Source organism: Chanos chanos, chromosome 10, assembly GCF_902362185.1.
Source record: "Chanos chanos chromosome 10, fChaCha1.1, whole genome shotgun sequence".
NCBI lineage: Eukaryota > Metazoa > Chordata > Actinopteri > Gonorynchiformes > Chanidae > Chanos > Chanos chanos.
In genome coordinates, this window is record NC_044504.1 from 17,554,432 (window position 1) to 17,580,130 (window position 25,699).

A 25,699-nucleotide genomic window follows, 5' to 3' on the forward strand; every position below is an offset into this window, starting at 1 on the left:
ATCTCCCAGGGTTACGACAACAGTAGAGCATGTGATGCATTTTCCTCCTTACCTCTCCATTTCAGTGCACCACAGAATGTCCTCTTTGTCATTCATATAGACAGGGAAATGCTGGTCTTTCCCTTGTTTTATGGAGTTTGACCGTGTAGTGATGGTCCTTACTTTGCCAAACTGAGAGAAAAAAAGAGACAAGTACTCCAAAATAAGACATCCATAAGGTTTGGCAAAACAAGCCAACAGTGGCCCTTTATTAATGAATGAGGAAAGAAATACATAGATAACATACCTTGGCCGTCCTGCCATGCTCCAGACACTCCTGAAGGTCCAGTTTGTCAGTGCTCATAGCGGTTAGCGGCCTAAAAGATGAGGGCAGAGGAAAAACAGAGGAGAAAGATGGGTGTTTGATAGGAAAATACACTTCGCTGTTCTAAGTGAGAACAAGGGTTGAAACAGAATGCTGTTGGCTTCCCTCACTATTCTTTAACTGACCTGTTCATGCCAGGAAGATTACCCCAGAAGTAGCGGGCACGGTGGGCAGCAGACACCTCCTTGGCATCAATCATTACTGGGTTGCACTGAGACAAGCGAAGGGGAAACAGTAGTTACAGACACATCAGTGGAGTCTTTATTGAGAGAAGATATATAAATAATATCAGAGTAATTACAAAAAAATATATTTGAGAACTGGTGAGTTAAAACAACACATTTTCTTTTTTCACCACACTGTCCCATGATCAATGAAATCTGCTCACTTTTCATCTGTAAAAAACCTTCAGGGCTCCTATACTGTATGTCTCACAAATCAAGTTTACCAGCAGCTACCACTTGGTGGCAGCAAAAATCCATAAACTCATATTTGTAAGATTTGTACTCATAAGGTACATGTTTAATATACCATTCAAACACAATTCATAAAACAGAGTTCAAAGCAGAGTACCTCTGCATTGTGTCACTGACAAGCAGTCTGTGTGGACATACGGACCTCGAGAAAGCGAGAGATGTCTCTCTTGTCGCTGACACCCATAGCCACCACGTTTTCAAAAAGCCAGAAAAACGGCCTCTCATCCCCCTCCTTTGGCCGCGCTTCATGTAACAGCCGGTAAAACTCAAAGAACAGTCGACCAGTGCCCTCTGTATAAAAGAGACGTGGAGAGAGAGAGAGAGAGAGAGAGAGAGAGAGAGAGAAAGAGAGGCTCAGAATAGAATGTTGCGTGTCAATAAGTGAAATAGCCATTAACATGACTAAAAAGGTTTTACCATAGAGGCCTTTCCTTGCTGGATTTACAATGGACAAGTCGTTGCAAGGGCTTCCTCCAATGACAAGATCAAAAGGACCCCATTCTTGTATCTGTGGGAAGACCAGCAGAAAGAGAGAGAAAGAGAGAGAGAAAGAAAGGATGAGAGAGAACAGAGGAGTGAAGTTCATACCCTTAATATTCATAACTCAACATAGCAAGCACTGTAACTAACATAGTAGTCTAATATCTATTAAATATTTTTAACAGTTCATAATGGTCCTAGCTTTCCATTTTAGCGATTTAATCCAACATAGAACATCATATATCCTTATGAGTACACTACAGTTGCTTACAATAAGTCACATTACACATTACAGCACTGTGTTGATTATGTGAACAAAATACTGTGGTGCCAAAGACAAAAAGGGGGATTATATAATACGCAGGTGTGTAAATGAATGAAGTGGAGGAAGACATAGGACGTGACACTCACGTGTTTGCGTGTGACGTTCCTCACATCTCCTACATACATAATACGTCCCTGGTGTCGCACAATGCCCACAGTGATAGAGTCTTCACACACTTCTGATGCCACGTAACGCTCTACCTGAATCCCCAGTTCTTTCAGGACCAGCAGCCCTAGATCCGACGGGCAGAAAGATCAGTTCCACGGCATTAGAACGAACAGTGAGAAAAACTGTTGGCACATCATTCTATGATCTAAGACCAGCGTTGCCCAATCCTGCCCCTCGACGCCCACGGATCTGAGTATTTTTGATCTCTCCGTGCTGTAACACATCTGGTTCACCTCATCAACGGTTTGACAATTATCTGATCAGTTAAATCTTCCTGCTCTCACAGAATTGATTCAACTCATCAGACATTTATCCAACCCTTGATTAGCTGATGAAAGTGTGTTAGAGCAGGGGAGGGACCTAAAATGAACTGAGCTGTGGGATTCCGGGGGCAGGACTGGGACTCACAGGTTTAACACATCTATACTCTGTGAATTGTTTTTGTCTACTACTGTATCGTGTCTTGATTAATAAATCAATACACACTACTGCAAAATTACATCAACTCTTCACAATCTAACCTTTTCAGATAGGCAACATCTACAACCCAAAACAAATGTAATATGGATATTGTTCATACGTATTACAATTCAAATGATAAACCACAGTGATGTTGACAGGGACTATACATTGTGGCGAGTGAAAAGCAGCAAAGGGGAGTGTAACATGATCAGCTGTGTACAGATTTCAGTGCCCCTGGGGGCGTAGTCAGATGGGATGGGTAGGGGATACTCGTTTAACCTGTTGCAATGCCGTCAAACAGCGACAGAACACGAATGGGCTTTCTTTTCTCTGCCAGAACTGGAGGGTAAAGCTTTGGTGGATCCTAAGAGAGAGAGAGAGAGAGAAACAGAGTAAGAGGGGGAGAGGGAGTAAGAACAAAAAGCGACAGAATGAGGGAAGGAGAGACAGGTCAAAACATGCTTAGATGATCTTCAGACCTGCACATGTGAAAAACAGTGAAGTAAAAGTGACGTAAAAAATGAGATATAGGAAAAATATCAATCCGTCCCAACAATACGCGATTATTTCTTATACTGATCATTACCACTTTTACCAAAACTGTATTTGTTTACAATATGTCTATACATTAAATTTAAGTACATACATTACATTTCAGTGTTCTGAATTATCACAGTCATTCATTCACTATATCATCGCTTCTCTTCCTTCCACTTTTTCTCCCAATTCACAGTGACCAGTTACTCAATACCACAGGATAGCATAAACAACCTTAGTTTCTCTTAGGGGAAGCATTCATGATATTTCATATCTGGTCCAGTTTTAACATTGTCTTCTTTGTAATGACATAATCGACGTGATTTATATATGCTATTTCAGTAGAGTAATATTTACCAGTGTTTCTGCTCGTCTGAAATCCTTTAAGCTTCACTACATATTGATCTACTTACAAAGTCTTGGTCGTGATTGTTAGCAAAGAAGTGTTGCAGGCGGGAGGGCCAGTCGGCACGGCGTTCTAATAAGCCATACTGAGCCTTCTGCCCACACATGTAGCAGTTCCAGGGGTCTTCATTGATAGCTGCCTGCGCTGCACCAGGTCCCACCAACAGGTCGACACACTCCACACAGAAACACCTGGCCCAACAAAGCGATTTTAATCAAGCAAAAAATGTCTTTCACAGTCGCTACATACCATAAGAAGGCACTTCTTTAACATGTAGTATGTAATGAATGGAGTTGGAAAACTGGAGTGGAAAACCCTGCACTACTCTTTAAAAAAGGGTCCAACCTGCAGCAGTTATTGTTTCCACACATGAGCACCTCTCGTCCACCACAGCAGATTGTGCAGTATGACTGATAGCCATCATCATCATACTGATACGCACACTCTAAAAAGCAGTTCTGTAACACAGCAAAGCACGGAACAACATTCATTGTCTTCTGTTATGTTATGATCTATATTTATATTCAGTTAACACGAGTATTTTGACCTCAATAGTCACTGAAAACAAAAGACAATTTACTTGACAACAAAACCACATAGTCATTTGCTAGTAAGACCATGTTAAACTAGGAGTTCCAGAAGCTTCTAGTCAGGAACCTGCCCTTTTCCTCACTTACCTTACAGCTTTGGCACATTCCTCCACTGAACAGCGGATGTTCAAGAGAAACATTCAGAGTTCCACAGGAAATGCAGATGTCTATGGGAGAAGAAAGACAGAGAGGGGGGGAGAAGGGGAGAGAGAGAGAGAGAGAGAGAGGTTGTAAAGGTAATTCACACTCAGGTACAATATGTAAAGATGTGATCTGAACATAGCACTTCTTTGCAAATGTACTTTGAGAGTAAACCATAATACATAGAGAACAACAGCACCTACCTTCAATGTTTCTACATTTTTGTCGAACTTCGTATACAAGTCTCTCTGAAAATGGCAAGAAATAAATACTTGAGTAAGTCCCTAAATTATGCATTGCAAAGAGTGTTATTTGAATAGATATTTCACAACAATAAATATTCAAATTCATTCATTCATTCATTCATTCATTCCTTCTTCATTGTTCATTCATTTATTCATGCATTCCATTTGTGTTTACATTTGACATGGTTTGTTTTCCCTCCAGGACACAGTACATTACACTGATAAGGTTTTTTTAAAGGCCCTATGAACCCACTGAACTCAGCGACCCCGCCCAGCCTAGTCAGAGTAACTCCGCACCTCGAGTCCTCTCATCTATGATGTCTTTGACCTTGGGCTTGTCTGTCGCTGTGCTCTTACGCGGCTTCTTGGCCGGAGGGGGTGTGTAAGCTGCTTCAGGCTCCACCCACATCTCAGGATACACCTCCTTGTAAGGGTTACGTTCCTCTGAGGTAGGGAGGGGCACAAAGAGTGAAACTGAGAACCTTACACAAAGACACAACAACATAGTCACCTAGCTATTAACTATGTGTCTCGAATCAAGAAGATGATAATCCTGTTAGGATCTCTGAGGGATAGCTTATTAAAGGCTAAAGAAAAAAATAATGTCCAACTCAAAGGCCAATCAGAAAACAGGAATTACAGGAGCAGAATTCATTCCAAACCTTTCATTTACTGCTTGAATATGATAATAATAGGATTATGAACTTTGAATGTCTTTGCCATTTGATATCAGTTCTTTAATAAATTATGTCTAGTTGATGTCACCCTCAGGCGGTTCCAGGCCTTTGGGTCCAGTGGGTTGAAAGCCGGTCATGGCCCATTCGATCATCTGTTTGTTCTGCATGTCCACGGACTTGGAGGTGTCCGTTTCATCACTATCAGGGCACGACAGGAAGACTTTGCCTGCTCTGCTGCTGGCTACCTGTGGAGGTACAAACATCACTCAGTGTGATAACAGTTTCCTAGTGTACCTGTCGTTCCATCTCCCAGAGCAACAACAAAAACTTTATTTCTATTTGTCTGTCTGCTCCATATCCAGTAAAACGAGGAAGAATTATAATGAACCAGTTTAAGACGTCAAAACAACAAAATACACCTACAACACATCTTGTGAGCTCCTAGTGACTAAATATAAAATGCAGCATCAGAACACAGTAATAGTAATATTAAAAATAATATTAAAAATATATAATATTACTGTTATTATATGAGGAATAACACATTATTTTAGCAGCAGTTGCAAACCATACGACATTTAATGTCTTACCTGTAGCACCTCATAGATGGCTTTCTTATACATTGGCTGTTTGTTGTAGGTTGGCTGGTGAAAGGCCGTGTAGAAGGAGCTCAAAGGCAACAATTTCTCAACACACACCTTCACAGGAAGAGTGACAAAATAGAGTTAATGTCAAAGTCACACATCTTCTAAGCAATGACGTTGTTACCATCTTTCTTGTTGAGGGCATAGGAACGTGGTTTTTTTTTAAATGTGTAAATAGCCCATGAGGCTCTCAACAAACAAACCTATGTACTTCAGTCAACCAGTGTAAAACAGGTTACTCTTCAGGATCCAAACAGGTCTAATGAACAAATGGCAAACTTAGTTATCCATTATTTATTTAGCAATTCTCGTCTAATGACATGAGAACCATCTGCCCATTACCCCCATAATTGGCTGCAAGCAGCTGTCAAAGTATGCAGTACGCATAGAGACAGTTTTACAAATGAATTAGAGACTTCATTCCCATAAATATTATTTAAAGAGTGGGTGGAATTCTCTTAGAGGCATAATACAACTCTGAATCTACTTTTGACTAAATGACTATTTTTACAAGTAAACACAGTAGCTTAGTTGCTCATTTTGCACTGTGTTCCATATTATGTAATATTGTGTTTACTTATGTAACTACTGTGCAACATCTCTTTGACAGGTCCTTATTATGTAAAATGTGAATGAGTGGAGTCATCTTTAAACAGCCCTGAGTCCTTAACAAGACTGTGGCATTGAAACCTTGTATTTAAGCTATATAATCATTGTGTCATACTGCTGCAAGCTATTACAGACCAAGTGGCAATTTTGAGCTCAGAATATCGGTAATACAAGTATGCCAGAGCCTGATCATAACCAGTTTCTCTTCACTACTATAATTTCCCTTTACTACACTGTTTTAGATTAATAGTTTTTTTATGCCATTCAAAGTGTTTCAGACTAGAAAATATTGTCATCTTTACAGAACATTGCTTTTTAAAGCTGATTTTAGATTTCATATGTTATTACAGCTGCAGGTTGCATCATGTTAATGACATCGTGAACAGCCACATACAGACCAGTCAGAACAAGCAAAACATATTCCCTAATCTTATCATTACATTTATGGTTTAAACGATACAGACATTTCACAACAACCAACGAGAACCACACCAACAATGTACCTTACAAATAAGTCATGAACTTCAAATATTTCAAGAATTCTTGCAAATACTGCAAATAATTGTAATCAGGCAGGACAGAAACTTACCACGGAGAATTTGCCATCACCAAACCACATGACCCATCGTGTTCCCTCTGCCGCTCGGCTTCGTCCGGTCATCCACCACGACACAATGCGGCCAGGCCACCAGGAGAAACCTCGCAGCTTTCCCCACACCAGCTCTCCGATTCCAAAGCCCCGGCCGTCCTTGGAGCAGCAGAACCAGCGAGTCAACACAACTAAAAACAACCATTTTACCCATTCTAGTCTTCCTGTATGTATAGCACTGTAGTAGTGTTATACAAAAATGCTGTGATGGTGGCAAAGTGTCATAACCCCTGTCTCCACCTGGTGGCTACCGTCTCATGACTTGAGCCCTACACAGTTAAAATGAGAACAGTTTTGCTATTTACTCTACTGCTCTACTGATTCTGTGACAGCTTCATTTTTGCCATTTTAACACATATAATTGACCAAAGCTTTTACAGATGTCAGTCTTCAGAGAGACATCTTTATTATTTCATAAGACAAAACATGCAGTGTAGACAACCATGAGGATTAAAATAATCAATCAAATAAGTGCCGATCAAAACTATACTGCTTTCCAAGAGACAAGAGATAATACACTGCTGTGATAGTCTGCTTCCCAAATAGTTCCACTTCCAAAACAGTTAAAGAAATCAGAGGTTGCCACTACCTCATACTCTGGCTCTGTATCAGTGGACTTTGGTGATGTCTTGTCTCCATCCCCTATAGATACTGGCTCTGGGGTGGTGGCTACTGTCGGGGAGGCGGGGTCTGTGGGCTGCTGCTGTTGCTGCTGCTGTTGAGCTTGGGGTTGCGGCTGAGGTGGAGGTTGAGTTTGGGGCTGAGGTTGAAGTTGAAATTGGGGTTGGTGGTGTTGGGGATGAGGCTGAGAGTGTGGTTGTGGTTGTTGTTGTTGTTGTTGTGGTGGTGGTGGTGGTGGTGACGGTGAAGCCTGGGGCAATGGGCTGTTGATTATGGAGCTCTCTTTCTGAGGCTCTGCCTCTGCCTCTGCATGATCCTCCATTGAGTTCATCACAGACACCAGCTTTGCCTTCTTCTCTGCCTGAAACACAAAAGAAAGAGAGGGGAGAGAAGAGAGAGAGAGAGAGGGATAGAGAGAGAGAAAGAGAGAGAGAGGGAGAGAGAGAAGAGAAAGAGAGAGAGAATGGTTGAAGTACACTGAACCAAACAGAGTTGCAAAAGAGCTCTCTGAAGACTGTGCCGCTCCCTCAAAACTCTGGAGTAATGATAATCTATGTATGTTTACAATATATTAATACCTTGAGCAAAGTTCAAATTCCAAACTTCTTGATAAAGTGAGTAGTACTCCCATTTAAGCTTAAGGAGATGGTACTAGACCTGTGAAAACATTTGTCCTTTCCTCCAAAACAGCAACTTTGGAACAATTAGCTGTGCGTAGCCGAGAAGCATGAAAAGCTGAGCGCTCACTCAGAGTTCACTGAGTTTGTCGAACCTGAGTATAAGCCATTAGGTCAACAACAGAGGACGCCAGCCAAGCCGTGACTTAAGCTGCTCACAGAAAATCCCCAACAGCTGCACACGTTCTCTCTATCTCTCCCTCTCACTCTCTCTCTCTCTCTCTCTCTCTCAATATCCTTCTCTCTCTCACTCTCTTTCTCTCTCACACACACGTGAATGTCTTTCACAGCTGTGCTCCCTCTGTTGCTAGCGTCCAACGGGGTCTCAGATTTCACTCACACACACGTGAACCTGGCTCAGATGAGTGTGTAGGGACATGGAGAAAGAGTGGGAACGTCCCCAAAAGCTCAGCCTCACTCTTTCACTCAATCATATTGTGCCCATAGTCACAAGGGCCCGCCCTGGGGAGAAAATCTTAGAAACATAGGAGAGGGACAGAGAGAGAGAAAGAGAGAGAGAGAGAGAGAGAGAGAGAGAGAGAGAGTGTGTGTGTGTGTGTATGAGTGTGTGTGTGTGTGTGTGTGTGTGTCTATGCATGCAGGCATGCGTGTGTGGGGAATGTATATGAGAGGGGATCTGGCATATGAGGGGTGGCAGAGAGTAGAAACATGTGGTTCTCAATCAGGGGGCTCTACTGTAGTTTATAAATATCTGTATAGCTTCACTCATCTGTTCAAAGAGCTGAGCCATATGTGCTGTGCTGTTTGTCTCTGGCCGAGGTTCAGTGGAGACAGTGAGTTATTAAGTGTGTGTGTGTGTGTGTGTCTATACGTGTGTATGCATGTGTGTGCGTGTGTGTGTGTGTGTGTGTGTGGCATGCATTGCGGGCATATGTGTGTGCGTGTGTGTGTGTGTGTGTGTGTGCTGTACTACTCTGCAAGGATCTAAATCTGGGAATAATGCCATTGCTTATACATCTCTTTTTACCAGTTATCATTTTCATGCACCAGACTCAGTTATAAAAAAAATGACATATAAATGAATGAATGTGAAACTCATTTGCATCTGAAGTGCTCTATATTTGCTTACAATCCCTACAGTAATTTAATGCTCCTGGCAAAAGATACTGTGCACTCACAATATACATGAGACACAATGAATCCAACCTATCAATGAAAAAATAACAGGGAAACAAAGCCTCTCCTTAGTGCAGGCAATAACAAAGAGATTTAAACTCAAAAAAGACAACAGCTCAGTCGTCACTTTCACATCGGAAGATCCACAGCCAAGTATTGTCATGACTCATTAAGAGTAAAGAGTTGGAGTCTTACACTGTATGTATAAGCCTACCCGAATTGCAGTTAAAAAAAAAAAGGGTGGAATTTGCTCTGTGCATTTTTTGTCTTGTGGGAGGGAAAGGAAGGGGTTATTTATCTTAAAAATCAATAGAAAACTGACTCCCCCTAAAACGCCGGAGGGGGGAGGAGAGAGAGCGGAGCAGCTATAAGAAGCAGAGATTTGTTTCTGGACTTTCTCCTGCTTGTGAATGCCCCTTCTGGGGGCCCCACTGTTCCAGGGCTGCTCCTCCAGCCAGCCCAGCTCTCCAGATGAAAGGGGGAGGGAGGGGGGGAGGGGAAGTGAAAGAGGGTGGTTCTGTAAGTACAGTACAGTACAGTCTTTATCAGTTACACACACTCGCCCCTGGCAACCTCAGGAATACTAACATGCGTCCACCTCCAGTTGAAATGGAGAGGGAGAGAGAGAGAGAGAGAGAGAGAGAGAGACAGAGAGAGAAAGAGAAAGAGAGAGAGAGAGAGAGAGAGAGAGACAGAGGGACAGAAAGAGAGAGAGAGAGAGACAGAGAAAGACAGAGGGACAGAAAGAGAGACAGAGAGACAGAGGGACAGAGACAGAGAGACAGAGAGACAGAGGGACAGAGGGACAGAGATAGAGAGAGAGGCTCATAATAGCCCTCAGAAAACCATCACATTCTGTTTTGGGATTTGTCAAAACATGCCAAGTCTTCTTCTATGCTTCTTCTCAAAAGTATTTGTCTCCTCACACTCTTTCAAGCTTAAAAGTGACAATTATGGTGAGCATACTGTACTACACTAATCCATAATATATGGGATAATATCAAACCCAAAAAATATTAAAAATGCAAGGGAGGAGGGGGGCTTAATACTGTGACTCCAGTACATTCTAGAGACTTCTTCAAGACATTCCCTGGTCTACTATTACACAGCATCCTGTCCCATGAAGCTGCAAAGTCTTTGGGTAGATGATGAGGTTCTTTGGGAAGATAAGGTAATAAGGGAAGCTATTTCTGATAATGAAGTCAATGGCCTTCTCCCAAAAATTCAACTGCCTTGGGGGCAAAAATACAGACATCCGTTGGAAGCTCACCGAAACAAGAGACTGTCAATTTCACAGGAGCCTATATATCTACTATGTACACTACCATATATACCACTGCGGCAGTCACAAGTTCTCCTCACGACCTGATGCTCTCATATAGAGAATGAAGAGAGTCAAATGAAGCAGATAAGAGGCTGCACCTAACTCAATGGCAGGGATCCACTAAAACATCAGTTTAACATTAAACCACAGTATTAGCATCTAGTAATTATGTGACACCACATACTCACAGCATAACACAACAAATGGCATCATGCATGTACACAAACAGTTTGGCTTTTTTTTACTGGTTCTTTAAACAACGGAATCCAACTGGTGACAACAGATTTGTGAAACTGTTATGTGGCATTAGCCCTAACTAACGTACAAAAAAATATATCATATTTTGCTCTCACGATACTGACTTCATTCTCATGTTGTTTTGTTTATTCTTGACAACAGGGGAGTATTTCAGAAGGTGGGTTCAGTAAAAACTCAGAGTTAGTTAACTCAGAGCAAGTAGCAAACCTCCCAGTGGAAGTGCCCTATGGCTTTGTTTTGCTAGGAGAATGAAGCCAAAGGGCTCTACTATTAGGAGGCTTACTACTTACTCTGAGTTAACTAACTCTAAGTTTTCACTAAACCCGCTTTCTGGAATACTCCACAGGGCTATCAAAGGATATAACACACATATGTATATGTGTGTGTGTGTGTATATATATATATATATATATATATATATATATATATATATATATATATGATATAATTCCTACTTAGAAATCTTTCCACTACATATAACATTTATATCAACAGCAACTCTAACAGGTCACATATTGTGCAAAGCAAGACTGAAATACACCAGTACCTAAACTGCCATAGGTTAAACATACAAGAGTTTCTGTTTGAGCAACACCTTCAAATCACATCCCATACACACTCTGTTACTTGTTCCTCCCCTCTCCAAACACATATGGCAAACTCATTCACCACCACAAATATCCACTAATGCAAACCCACACTCACACTCCATTAAATAATTATGCAATCAAAAGCATTCATAATCATCAGCCCTTTGAAGAGTGACTCAACAAAGATACAGAAACAGTTATGCAAAAGGTGAAATTACTAAATGCAGTATGTACATTCATACAGCATATGTGAGCAGTCACAGGGATGATATGATTCGTCCATACCACCGCAAATGAAAGATGTGGCCAACACTTATGCATCAGTGCTGTGCATTAGTCTTTGAATTCAACTTATCTAACACACGCTGCACCAACACAGAGGTAATCCCTGCTTCAGTTAAAGATCATCACTGTGATAATAACACTTTAAAAAAACATTATATATATATATATATATATCTGAAAACACACTTTGAGTAGTAAGGAAAGACATCGAGATGAAGACATTCAAGATAGACTTATCCCATCATTTGGCTCTGTTCAACCTTAACACTAAAATATGGATACACCCTTTTAAAAGCAGAGAGAGTGAAGCTTCAATTTGTCACTATGACTCTAACAGAGGGCTGTTCATTGTACTTTGTGCCTTCTGAAAATAAGAGGGAACGGATCCATCTGGTCTCCATTGAGGAAAAACATTTTAAAGAGTTACAGTAATTAGGAGTAATACAGGGATCAGTCATGTTTGCAAGATGACTTCAAATGTGGCAGTGATATTTTCGAAAAAAAAAAAAAAAAATCTTCCATCATTTATCAGTCCAAAAAAAAAAACCCAAAACACAACGCTTGGCAGACCACTTATTTTAACAGTGACAAGCATGCAGTTTTAACTTTTTCCTCATCAATATGGATTAATGACAAGTTCAAGGTTAAGATTAGCCTTGAAAAGACAGATTAGCTCAAGAGCTTCTTCCACATCTGTGCACGGAGCCCTCAACCCATGGCTCTGCCGTGTGTCTGCTCACAGCCCAGAACAGATATGGCGCTCGAGTTCACTCGGTTCATTCAAATTTGCATATCCTTAAAAAGACATGCCTCATATTTCCATTACAACACAGGGCAGTTTGCATGAACTACCCTGGTGTTTGTGTTCGATAAATTATTCAAAGAAGAACAAAAGTAAGTACAGAATAGCTACCCAGCACAGAATTAAAAGCACAAACAGATTAATCTATTTTTTTTTCATTAAAAATATTAAAAATCTGAGAAATATTCAAAATCTCAGAGATTAGGGCCTACCTGCAGATTATGTCACCTCTAAAATTATACGTAACAAGGTTTCAGCATCTCTTCAAAGAATTTAAAAAAAGCACAAATGTAAAAGCAAAGAATAAATTTAAAAACTGGCTGTTTTTTTGCTTTGTTTTGTTTTCTTTTCCTTTTTTTTCAGGGCAATGTAATCCTGTAAACAAAATGCCCTTCTGCTACAGTAAAACAGGAAGTACATTCAGTACAGAGTGAACTCTTTTGATAACGTGCAGTTGCAGAGAGAGAGAAAAAAAACTTGTTTTCAAGCAAACTACTTTTCCTGAGTTCTCCAGAAAACGCCTGCGCTGGCTCCCACTTTAAAGAGACGGGCTCCTTTTAAGCTCCGCGGAACAGATGGTCCGTAGCAAGTCTCCTGAAAATACCTTAAGTCAGCATATTTGTCCTCCAGAAATAAGACAACTCACACATGTACAAAATACCCCTCGTGTTATCAAGCAAACAACATCATGGACGTACACACACACACACGGCAGCACTCAGGACTTTAAATCCAATGTGTGACTCCGGGTTTTTTTTTTTTTTTTTTGCCCCCCCTACTCTTGAGTTAGAGGAGAGCGTTCAGGGGAAAAAAAAAAAAAAAACAGAGAGAGAGCATGAACATTTCTTTGTCTGGGAATCCAGGGTCAGGTGGTTGCTGACAGGAATTCTGGTTGGCTAGAGAGGACTTGCAAAATGTTGGCAGTGAGCCAGGAGGCTGTCTTGCAAGCGGTGCTGGAATAGTGCTGCAAACCTCATCTTCATCCTCATATCCACAGCACTGGATTCATTTCTATCGCAAAGGGGAGGGGGTTAAAAGGAGGAATGGGGTTGGAAGAGAGGAATCAACTGTAACACTGGGTGCATTAAAAAAAAAAAAAAAAAAAAGGACGAGGCAAGATCCCCACGCTTGCAGAAAGCGAAAGCAGGCAGGGTTTCTTTCCTAAATGAACCACCCCTTTAAGCCAAGCTTTTCAGCCAACCCATACCACTAACAAAGCTCCACTGACGGAGTGCAACTGATGCCTTATGGCAAAAAGGAACATTTTAAAAGCCCTTTTCCCACACATTTCAGCACAGTAATACAAAAATATTTACATATATATATATATTTATATATATATGAATACATACATACACACACACACACATATATATGTATATTTGTGTGTGTGTGTGTGTGTGTGTGTAAACATGAATCCCAACTACATTTGGTCTGCATATATGAAAACATATAGATGGTTATGTGAATATAAAAACATTTTTCTACCCCCAGTATGATTATTCACTCAATTCTCTCAGGGATTCTCAAGGTTTTCAGTCACCAGATGCACGGAGAATTCCAGTCCTCTGTGTGGAGAATGTGAGACGCCTGTGTCTCTGGAATTTTTTACGACATTCACTCACGAGACAACTGCGTGTCCAGCTAATTTGGCAATATTTCCAGTCCTCTGACATTTTTATGGCCTCTCCCCAGTCTTACTCCAGTAGGGGGCTGGGGAAATGGTGGGAGGGTGCTTGCCGCCGAAATGGTAGGCCCCATTTTGTTTCCATGGAAACAGCTCATTATGTAACACAGAAGCTTTCACAGTGGGCCACAGTACGCCACAAGGAGAAATGTTCGCCATGACCAAGGAGACGGCAAAGATCTCTAATATCACCAGTGACTTACAGCTGGTTTTTACTGAGAACAGTCATTACGGATCCAGATATTAGATCATAAAATATCATAAATACTGTTTTGAGTTGATGTACAAAGTCATTTTAGTGGCACATGTGGAAAGCGCTTGCCCGTAGATGAGGGTGAAGCACACAGTTAGATCCAGATGTCTTTGAGCCAAGTCTAAAGGTAGGGAAACTGTATGTGGGCCAATTAAAGGCTACTGATATAAAAAAGTAATCAAGAATAATGTTGTCACATTTAAGAAAAGCACACATCTTCAGTATCTCAAAACCATGAAAAGATATTATCATTCATCTATTTCTGCCTCTCCTATGTTGTGGTCATATAGATTTCTTATTGATCTATCTCCATTATCCATTATCAGGCATCTATATGATTAAGTCTAGACATTGACTTAGCAAGTAATGAAATCTATGGATTGGAAGAGTTGCATCAACCGCTGTTTTTCTATTCAACTGTAATTAAATAAAGACAAAATGGGAAGTGAAACTGTATTTTGTGGTCTTAAAGTATCCGTCAATGATCCTGCACTATTTCTTTGATACTCCCTAGTGCAAATAGGGGACTTCCTGTAGGCCTGAGATTGGCCACTAGAGGGATGTGATCTGTGTTAATGCGACAGAGTCTTACAAGTCAGTAATCAGGGCTTGACCTGGCTGGTCAAATCAGACTATTCAAACAGAGAAGGAAAACCTTAGGCGCCACAGAGACAGAGTAGAAAAGGAATTTCAGTACTCTCAGATAAAACCTGTTAAAATGCCATTGTGTAGATTTGTGCAAGAGCATATGAGTGGTGTGTATATAGGCATAGCAGAAGAAAAGTATTATTATCTGAAAGAACTGTTTTTAGGCCATATATTTAATCACTCTTATTAAATCTTTTCATAAATCACGTGATTCTAGGATTTCAAAGGAGTAGAATCTTTCTTAGAGAACCAGAAATACATCATGTAACTGATATAGTATGGATGGACCAGACAAAATTGCATGCAATAACAGCATCTTTCAAACAATCTTGAATTTTTACTTTTCATAACTGATATCAAACAAAAGTCCAACAATCATTAGACAACATTAACCAAAAACGTCAGTGACAAATCTTAAATCCTAACCAGCATACCTTCCACAACCCAAAAAAAAAAAAAAAATAGCTCATGAAATAAATGGTACCTTCATGAGAAATCAAATGAGCCATCAAATACACTTGGCTTCACGTTTTTTCTGTTACTCCCTATCTTATACTCTCTTCCAGGACCTATTTTATTCCAACCCATAACTGACAAAAACCCTCAGCCCTATTTCTCATCTGTTGAGGCAGTGGCGAGCAGTAGGTACTCACCTCCATCTTCCATTTGGCCAGCAACTCCTCTCTGGTCCTCTTGCTAATGTAATAAGGGTCACCAGCCTGGAAGGTTACTCTGGGCATAGGCCTCTGACGTAGGCTGATCTCCCAGCCTACTCCCCCACGGAGCCTGCCTCGAGCTCCCTGTTTAAACGGACAAAAAAAAAAAAAGAAAAGTAAAGAAAAAAAATTAACTACTTATTTAACTCTCCTTATCTCTTTAATGGATGAGAAGGAAAGGAGAGAGCAGGCAATTTTGCCATTGCTCGCAATGATACGAAAACGATCCCTGGGGGAGGACGTCTTTCAGGGGGAGGTTTACTCACACACCGGATTGCTGACCAGTGCAGATAGCATGCCACTGGTCATATAGTGTGGAGTACTCCCTGAGTGGCCAGGGTTCCCACGATCCTTTCACCCAGTGGGGAGAGGACCTTCCATCCCATAAGAGGACCAAGTGTATTTGATATTTCAGAGCTACACGCAAACAGGTACCATTTCTTTCATAAATCCAAGGTCGCCAGAGACGGACGGTATGCTATCATTGCCCTTGTGAATACAGTGAAGGAACACTGGATGTAGGGCCAGGTGGTGAGTGAAGCATACAGCGAGACACAACAGCACACAAACACATACAGACATGCAGATACACACACACACACACACACACACACACACACACACAAGCAGAGACCACAATAAAACAGTGCCCTTACCTCATTCTTTGCCGAGTCGCTGCTATCATCCTCCTTCTGCTCCACGTCTAGAGGAAAACACAACGACATCAGAATAATTGACAATTGGGGAACTTAATGAGGGTCTAGACCGTCACTATGGAGAACTAACACACAATACGAGGCTCTCTCCCAGCTCTTCAGACCAACAGCGTGATAATACAGTGCCCTCTGAGGACAGAGCAGCCGCTTTCCCTGGTAAGCTCAGTTTGGAGTGGAAAAAAAGTTGTGTGACTAAATGCAATCCCTCATTTCTATGCAGCGTGAGGAGACAGAGAAAGAGAAAAAGGAATGCGTGTGGTTGTCCAACGTGAGACAAACACTATCATCCACGTAAAAAAGATTCTTAAAAATAAACTGATATACCAGATATGAATGGATTTTCTTTTGTATAACAGTTTAGCTATAAATGCTCATGTAAAAATAAAATCAGTGATTATATATGACCTATATGTTGGAGGTTCATCAGCACTCATCACAAATCAATCATGAACGTCAAAGCACTCAAAAAGGGGTACTAAAGTAAAAAAGGGTCTCTTTAGAAAAGCTCAGTGCACCATAAAGTCCAAAGATCTGTCACACCAGTGGCGTTGCCTGACTAGTAAAGCAGAGAAACCCTCATGTGGCATCCAGTTCCGATCACTGTTTGCCTGTGTGATCAGAGTGCATCCTCTCCGCACTGCTGTTGCCTGTTAACAGCTGCTTCACGCAGAGAACGTCTTGTATCATGATTGTTCCATTGAGATTTGCTGGGAGAAATCATGACAGAATTAGACACCACAAAAATAAAATAACGGCCTTATCTGCAGTGCAATGTTTGTGGGTGGCAGAAGTTGCATTTCATGTTTACGCAAAAGAAACACTTTTCTATTGCGTTTCAGAACAGACCATCAGGTGTTGTTCCTTAAGGTAAGCATTCGACATCAGTATCAGTAAGAGGATTTAAGGCAAAAGCTAACTGGCGATATGTTCTTTGAGTGTCAGACTGCCTTCTTGTGAAACATCTTAAGACCTGACACAATGAGAGACAGAGCTGTATGTAAAATGATGGGAAGCAGGTGGTAGTGTGTGAGTTTACGAGATGCAGGCTAAAGGTTTCAGGAGACATTGCCAGGAGGCTGATGAGTATGGAGAGATGCCAGGTTTACTCTGGCACAACACACACCCCTGACCTTATATCCCCTCCTCCGGATAGGTCACAGCTGTCTGCTATTAACATGGCTCCACCCCTTTTCACAGATTCCCATTTAATACATACACAGCAGGTCACTTGTGTTAATATCACCTATGTGACACACAATGCACCACTAAACTCATTAATCTATGTAGCAAATTGTAGGTACTCTGAATTATGCTGTCTGGGCTATTAAGCTATTAGGAGGGAAAAAGACAAAAATTATATTTGTAAAATCATATGGTTGTTTGAAGTTGTCTGTGTTGTCAGATTTCTTTAGTGAACTAAAGAATTTTTTTTCTTCTCAGAGGGAAACATATATATTAACGCTGATTTGCCCAAATAACGCCACAAGACAATTGCTAGAAAGAACTAAGCCAATATTTTCAAATGTATTTTCAAATACACATGAAAATGGAAGCCTGAGTAGAAATGGCTATATAATCTCACAGAGTAGATATTGCGTCTATATATTTACACAGTAACAATGCAAACACAATATACTTAGTGTGCAACCACTAACAGTTCTGTGGTAACCATCCATTTGTAACCAATGTGTAATTACTATTCACTATGAGAGCAGACTGAATTGTTTCCATCAACACAGATGGGACAAAGTGGTGCCTTTATTCATGTACTTGCCTAAATAACTCGGCCAAACTACATAAAAATAGGGGCAAAAGTCATTCTGGACAGTCCAAAATGTTGCAGCTCCATATTCTGGTCGCAAGCTGTTATTCATTTGAAACTTGGCTATGATTAACGTTTGTGATGTCTACTCCAGTGAAAGGATGGATCATTCCTAAACAGCTTTGTTTTGCTGGGTTCAGCAGTGCAGTGAGAGGTTAGCCAAAGGGTAAGACTGTAGCCCCTGCTGAAACCCTAGTAGTGCTATTAACATGATTCATGATTCATGAGTGTTAAAACTCCATTGGAAGTAAAGGCACCAGGAACCTAAGAAACAAAGGCTTTGGGGAACACAATTGAACTCATTAAATTTACACCCCTAGGCTGACACATAAATAACATACCTTTTCACAGCACTAGTCATCATTGTAATGCCTACTAAACTGACAGAGTCTACATTATCATAAAATGATATATAACACTTTTCTAAAGTAAGGTGCGGAATGCAAATATAAAAACTTTAACTTCTAAACAGAGATGGAAGAGAAGCTGGAGACGCACCCTATCAAGGCCACGCCATAGCCATAAACTGGTGAAAGGCAGCATTATTATCTTATCATCTTTTACGACCACAAATCCCTCATCAGCAACAAACATGCCTTCATTCTGTCAATGTCTCTCCAAGGATGCTTTAATGACAGGAAAAAAAGGCTACAAATGATTAACTTTTCAAATCAAACACTTTTTCTTTTTGTGGTGGGATTCCAAGAGCCCAAAGGCAACACATAACGTTGTGACAAAACAAGCACATGGATTTCATTCTTAATACATTTTTTTCATTTCATTCAGTTACTGCCAAAGAAATATCCACATGTATTTTGGTGAAAGGCCTCTGTAGAGATATTTGCCTTGCTTCAGATCACTCAGCAGCTACATTAGCTCAGCAGACAATTCTAATTATGGTGCGATGTGAGTCAATATTAATTGATAACACTTCAGTATCAACTTAAATGCCAAGGCATTGCTTCAAAGATCTATATAAAACTCAAGATTGAAATGCAAATAAGAGCAGATCACAGCTTGGGCCTGTTCAAAATGGGCCCCAAAACCGTAGAGAACACACTCAAGGCGAACAGACTGAACTTTATTGGTGCTTGATCCTTATCAAGTCACGGCACTTAAATATTAAGAGGCCAGGGTAAAATTTGAGAGCCTGTTTTCTTCACAAGAGCAAGCAAGTACACCAGTGAAGCATCCTCTGCACCAAGCTAAACAAAAAAAGGACTGCCCAGGGAGCACTCTTTAGGTCTATACTATGTGTAAATCCTGGTCCTTATCTCACATCCACTCCACATTTCTCCCTCTCTTTCTTTCTCTTGAAGGGAAGAACGGACTACAAAACCAACTGGTGAGATGGGGGGGGGGGGGCAGGTCATTCCGCTCTGAATGCCAAGGTCACCGGGTTTGCGAGTGTGGTTGGATCATGGTGCCCATCGAGACTTCTCTGTGCCAGTTTGATTGAGCGCCAGCGTTCATGTTCCTTGCTCTCAGTTCCTCTGTGCTGAGCTGAAATCCTTCCTGTGCCCTCCAGATGGATGGCATCAAAACCACACACTGGCTCCTACTGATCAACTCTACCACAATCAAATCCCCGCAATCCCTTTCACGTAGCTTTTATTCACGCCGCCCCTGCTTCATATTAAAAATCGAGAACATACACACAAACTTGAATCTTAGCTAGGATTAAAATGAAGATTGCCACGAAGCAAGCTTGCCAATATGATTATATCTGTGCGACTGGCATACAGATTCATAAAGCCAAAACAAGCCATGAGAAGGTGCTTAATTGGCTGAATCGCAGATTTTTTTTTTCCTGGCTGTCTTCTTTAAAGCATAGTGCTGGTCCAGACAGAGGGCCATGGTGCCAGAAACATGTGACCCACTCTCACTGGCTCCTTGGAACTGCCAAACTGCCTTGCATATGCCTGCAACCCCGATTCCATTTATTAGACCACCCGTATAACAAAGCACCAACTTGAATTTGGGGGATCATTTGAAAGAACATGTCACCAAGTATGCTGAGGAAACATGTGGCTTTTACCCTCACTACAAATGAGTTTGGACAAACAGAAAGCAATTCACAATGGCACAAAGGACTGGATGACTTAGCGCATAAATAAATAAAACAATAAATACTTGTTTACACTTATTTTAAACCATGCAAATAACAACAAGCAAATAAATGCAGAATGTGTCTGGCTTTAATACATGGTTAAATTCCTGCGCTGGGTTAAATATATTGTTTTCTGCTACATGTGGAATTGTTTAGAAACATTTTGTACTAAATTCAGAAAGTAAGTACACTGTGTGTGTGTGTGTGTGTGTGTGTGTGTTTCATTTAGCCCAGGGCAATCAATGTTTGATGCTTGTACTGGATTAACATGGGGTGCTAATGAACATTAACTGGATGAGTGAGGCAGTTCAGAATGTGTATGTCAGTTTGGTGCCTGTATGTGCCTTTTGTTTCAGCACACATAACTAAGTCACTGAGTTAACAATGGTATGAATAAATATTGTTATGGAATCACATTATTAGGGGTATTATTGTAGTATTATAAATCTATATGAAGACACTAAATGGTTCCGATATATTTTGGCAATAGCTTGTATTAATGAATAGGATACAGAGATAGTGACCAACTGCAGTATTTTATGCATCATATACTTGTATTTGTGTGCAAATCACAGATTAATCAGGTATCAGTTCAGATCGGTATCAGCTGCTTACTGCAAGAATATCTAACCTTGAATTAGTGAGTTATAGAGGTGGTATCAGAGTGGATTAACTCTGAATGATGTGACAGGAGAGTGTTTTAATACAGATAATACAGGATGCTATTGAGGTATATTGGGTTAACTTAGCACAGTATCAGTGGGCACCGGTGAGCAGAGAGTGCAGATTTAGTCAGTAAGTGGTCTGGGCACGGTGCCATCCACCTGGCATTGCCCCCAACGCAAGAGCGGCCACAACAACACAGACCTGCTGTCTCTTCGTGTGTGCTGTGCCCGCTGGGGCAAGCTGCCAGGAGACGGCTCTGTCTCTCCAGGCATTATTTACTGCTCCAATCATCAAGGTCATAGCCTGCCCCACAGAGGCAGCGTGGAGAGAGAGAAACAAAATGACAAGGAGGGCCAGGATCAATCACACCTACTCATCTGATTTGTCAAACAGCCACACCTGACAGCAAAACAGTCACCTCAAAGTCATCAAAACAGTCATCCTCCATCACATTCTGTAATGTGTGTGTGTGTGTGTGTGTGTGTGTGTGTGTGTTTTTGCGTTTAAGAGGTATTTTTCACATTGGAGCTCACGATAATGCTGTAATGCTTCTTCCATGCAAGTTGGTCATGGCACAGATTCAGTATGTCTGTCAACAAGTTGCCAACACAAACATTGTGGCAAGATTATTAAATGCTATTTTACAGCACGGATTAACTCAAAAGATACATGCTGAATGCTTATATCGTCACAATGGAATACTGTATGTCTGGCTCTTGGCCCAGAAAGTGCTCAATGGCTCAAAGTACAGACAGCTGTGAAATACGATGCGATAGAGGCACAGAGCGACTCACATTTAGTTGGCCGCTCTAGTTTCCGTCTCCCTCGTTTCTTGCGCGGTGTTGGCAGTGTCTCCTCTTTGTCCTTCTCGGAGCCTTGTTCATCTCGGCCGACACTGAATCCATTCTCCAGGGAGGGGCTCATGGCAGAATCTGCAGCACACTCGGCCCTGCGGCCAGCCTGGCCAGAGAGACCGTTTTCTGAGGCATTCTTCTCCTGTTTTGGACGGCAGGCTTCAGAGGTTCTGTCTCCGTGACTACCCACATCTCCATTCTGAACCTGCGCTGAGGACTGCAGCTCCACCCCCCTGTGATTCTTAGTCCCGCCCACTCTCTCCTTCATGGGCCCACAGCCCTCCACCTGCATGAACAAAATCACAATCTTTTCAGCTATGCATACACATATTCCTCTACACAACAGTGCCACCCTCCCCCACTATACCGCTGTTTAATTACACCCAAAAAGATTTTTCCTGTCTCATCCAACTTACTGAGACAAAATATAAAGAATTTTCATGTGATGGCTAAATCACTAACTGTATAATTTTAACTAATATGATTTCTGACCAACATAACAATTACAAAAGTGTGTTCTTTAAAAGAAGGAAATAAAATGATGATTTTCTATCTATAAAATGCAAAGTCCACTCACTACTGAAACTATACATCCTACAAGCTAAGAATCAGTGAAAAGCCAGAAAACTTGACAAAATTATTTCAGACTCACTAAAAATTACATCTTTGCCTCAGTCACCTCTTACATACAAATAGATTTAGCAAATGGGCCATAGTCTTAATATTCATCTGCAAAAGTCCAAAAAAGTTCCGCACTTGCTCTACCAACTACATATCTCTGTAGGTCAAGGAATTTACTGGTTTACCAGTTCACGCATTAAAAAACCATGACAATTCAGACAATTCCAACACAAAACTCTGTGAGAGTTCTTCCCTCAGGTTGCTATGTGTTTTTCTACTCACACAAACATACATCAATCCACAGATCTGAGCACCTGTTTGGTATTAGAGAACAGAAACAAGATTGATATGAGAAGCTGTTCAAACACAGTCTGACAGATTGGGCGCCTGAGGAGCACAGCACTGCCGTGGTGACTCTGGCATCCCTCTCTCTCTCTCTCTCTCTCCCTCTCTCTCTCTCTCTCTCTCTCTCTCTCTCTCTCTCTCTCTCTCCCTCTCTCTCCCTCTCTCTCTCTCTGAACCAGCTGCTGCTACCCCTGACTGAATCAGCACATCCAATGAACTCTCACAAGGGAGAGATCGACGTACGGCGTGAATAGCCAATTTCACAACTTCCACTTAAAAAGAACGATAAACACCCTGGGTTGACATTTCATTGTTCTCTTTGTCTGTCATTGATAAAAATCTCTATGGTGTTCCAGTGTTTTGTGTCAATATGGCATTAGAGGACCTCACTGACACCTTGCATGTAAGAATGATAATACTACATTAACATGTCTAAACTGTTAGTTAACCTTTTTCAGAGGAGATGTACTTCAAAAATTCAACCCAAATTTTCTATACACTTTTGTACATTCCTTCTGTTTGTCTCAGTTTGCACTTATCATTACAACAGGGTGAAGGTATCCAAGGAATGTTGGCTGTTTGTCAAAGAGGAATGTTTTTGCTTTTTTTTTTCGTTTGCTATGTTTTAACTACATCTCTGACATGCAGTGTGTCTGTTTAAAATCATTTCATTCAGTAAAGTAGGAGACTCTCAATGCGCCCCAGCCTACCATAAAAGAGTTTTTACTGTTTAAAAATGGACCTAAATTACGTTTAAGCTACATTAAAAAGCATACCCAGGACCAGTATTGTTTTAAAGCTTGAATATGTGCCTTGATATTTTTCCTTTGTTACCATGAGACTAATCTATACGACATACAAAGCCTGGGTAAGAGGCTTTCCGAGATGGAAAATGGCAGGAAGAGAGCTGTCTCAGTAGCCCGTGTTCTCCGGTGTAAAAATAGCGTAAAAAAAAGACATGGGGAAACAATGCCATTACTAGGTCAGAGGGAAAACTGGAGCACATCTTACAAGAGGGAAAACACCTATCATCACTCCTGTTGCCACAGCTGAAAGCACAATGCTTCAGTCAGACAGCTTTACAATTCTAAGATATTTCAGTGAGATGGCAGGGCTAGGAGTGATAACACAATCAGAGTTCTTCACAGTCAGTGCCTTTACTGCTTCATATCGCTCCAGAATACAGGTCTGACATTACTGTATCTGTCTACCAACAGGTAATATTTCACAGAGGGCGATTATTTTCTCATGCAATTACCGGAATGACCTGTTGAAGGACTGGGATATCTAAATAATCCAATCCAATGACTCCCTGTGGACAATACAGGGAGAATGTGGTGCAGCTGAACATCCACATGCCCTGACTTGCCCTCATTAATTATGCAAGAACGGAGATGTTTTTCAATACAGTAAAAGCATTTCAAAGCCAAGGATGCTTACCAGTGCCTAGACATGAAAATAACTACAATTTTCTTTAAGGGAGGTGAGGATCAACAAACTGAGAGAGAACAGAAAGCGGAAGAACGGGTCAACAAGACAGACGGCCAAAATAAGAAGAGATTAAGTGAGAAGGAAGTGAAAAAGTGTGAGAAAAGGGGGGAAATAATAGTTGAGACAGAAAAAGACTAATGACGCAGTGAGACAGCAGACAGAGAGAGAGAGTGAGAGAGAGAAGCAGCAAGAGAGAGAGAGAGATGTATCTGCCATTAAGACACTGAAAAAAAAACACAGACAAATGAGTCAGATAGCAGATTCTGACAGCAAAATAGCCTTATGCAACCGTTTCACTGACCTAGTGACCTGGACCAGCTCCATTCTAGGGGCTAAGGCCATAGTCTAAACAAACACACGCGCATGTACACACACACACACACACACACACACACACTACCCATGCACTGAATGAGCGGCACTAGATATCATAGCCTAGAGTTAGACAGATAAACAAAGCACAATCTGCCTGTAGAGTAACTGCAAAGATCAAAGATGTTGATGAATTATTCTGTAAAAAAACAGAACTGGGATCACATACCAAAATGGAAAATCAGACAGTCGTATATTTGTAACTGATATCATAACTAATGAAGTTACTTTTTTTCCTGAGACTAGAAAATTTACATACCATCTCATGAGAATCTTTCACATTTTATTAAAATTATCATACGTCACATTCCAACTACAACAACTAATGAGACTCCCACCGTTTCACATACAAAATCAGACCGGCCATGCCTGTGTTTATGTGAAAAACTAGTAAAAGTAAACTTTAAGCTCAAATCAGCGAGGCTTTGGAGTGTATGTGTGTATAAGAGCTGTGGTAAGGTGTAGGCCTGTGTGTTGACAGCAGTGTTTCACAGCTTGTGGTGCTGTTCAGTAGTAGTAATACTCACAGGGAGCTGTTTGCGTTTTCGGCCAGGTCGGCCAACCTTGCGAGGGGGGTTACTATTCGACGGCCTTTCCTCCGCAGCCAGAGTCTTCTCCAGCACCAAGTTCTCACTCTGCACGACACGTGACAGCAAAAATAATGAAAAAAATTACAAAATGTTATAACATTTCTCCTTTTGACTTATTAAATGCCAAAAGAGAAAGCTTTTTTTTTTTTCACTTTAAAAAATGGCGTATTTTTTCTTTCGTGAAGGAATTAGGATGTTGGCGCATAGCTTACAACATCTTGAGATGGTAAAAGCTAAAACAGTGTAAGCCAAGTTAAAAAAAATTACAATAATGAAAATAACAACATAATCCATCAAAAGACTACTGTAAAAAAAAAAAACTCTTCCTTTTGCATTTTTAA

The 25,699-nt window shown here is 41.0% G+C and overlaps 1 protein-coding gene across 6 annotated transcripts in view; it reads right to left on the bottom strand.

Annotated features, from left to right (window-relative positions):
- Positions 1 to 25,699, bottom strand: part of dnmt3ab (DNA (cytosine-5-)-methyltransferase 3 alpha b) — a 35,727-nt gene that overhangs the window by 5,464 nt on the left and 4,564 nt on the right. Inside the window, exons 3-22 of one of the 6 annotated variants that reach the window (XM_030787339.1) lie at positions 25,296 to 25,403; positions 21,880 to 22,225; positions 16,428 to 16,474; positions 15,709 to 15,855; positions 7,363 to 7,755; positions 6,714 to 6,872; positions 5,462 to 5,569; positions 4,960 to 5,116; positions 4,492 to 4,638; positions 4,153 to 4,197; positions 3,896 to 3,975; positions 3,564 to 3,676; positions 3,226 to 3,409; positions 2,555 to 2,639; positions 1,732 to 1,877; positions 1,258 to 1,348; positions 983 to 1,131; positions 490 to 575; positions 287 to 356; positions 53 to 171 (exon numbers count right to left, since the gene is read on the bottom strand). In XM_030787339.1, coding sequence (XP_030643199.1) covers positions 53 to 171; positions 287 to 356; positions 490 to 575; positions 983 to 1,131; positions 1,258 to 1,348; positions 1,732 to 1,877; positions 2,555 to 2,639; positions 3,226 to 3,409; positions 3,564 to 3,676; positions 3,896 to 3,975; positions 4,153 to 4,197; positions 4,492 to 4,638; positions 4,960 to 5,116; positions 5,462 to 5,569; positions 6,714 to 6,872; positions 7,363 to 7,755; positions 15,709 to 15,855; positions 16,428 to 16,474; positions 21,880 to 22,225; positions 25,296 to 25,403 — 2,780 coding nt within the window. Of the gene's footprint in view, positions 1 to 52; positions 172 to 286; positions 357 to 489; positions 576 to 982; positions 1,132 to 1,257; positions 1,349 to 1,731; positions 1,878 to 2,554; positions 2,640 to 3,225; positions 3,410 to 3,563; positions 3,677 to 3,895; positions 3,976 to 4,152; positions 4,198 to 4,491; positions 4,639 to 4,959; positions 5,117 to 5,461; positions 5,570 to 6,713; positions 6,873 to 7,362; positions 7,756 to 7,972; positions 8,273 to 8,344; positions 8,569 to 12,963; positions 13,167 to 15,708; positions 15,856 to 16,427; positions 16,475 to 21,879; positions 22,226 to 25,295; positions 25,404 to 25,699 lie in introns of those variants that run through there. The other 5 variants (XM_030787343.1, XM_030787344.1, XM_030787341.1 and 2 more) reach the window with 5 other exon arrangements.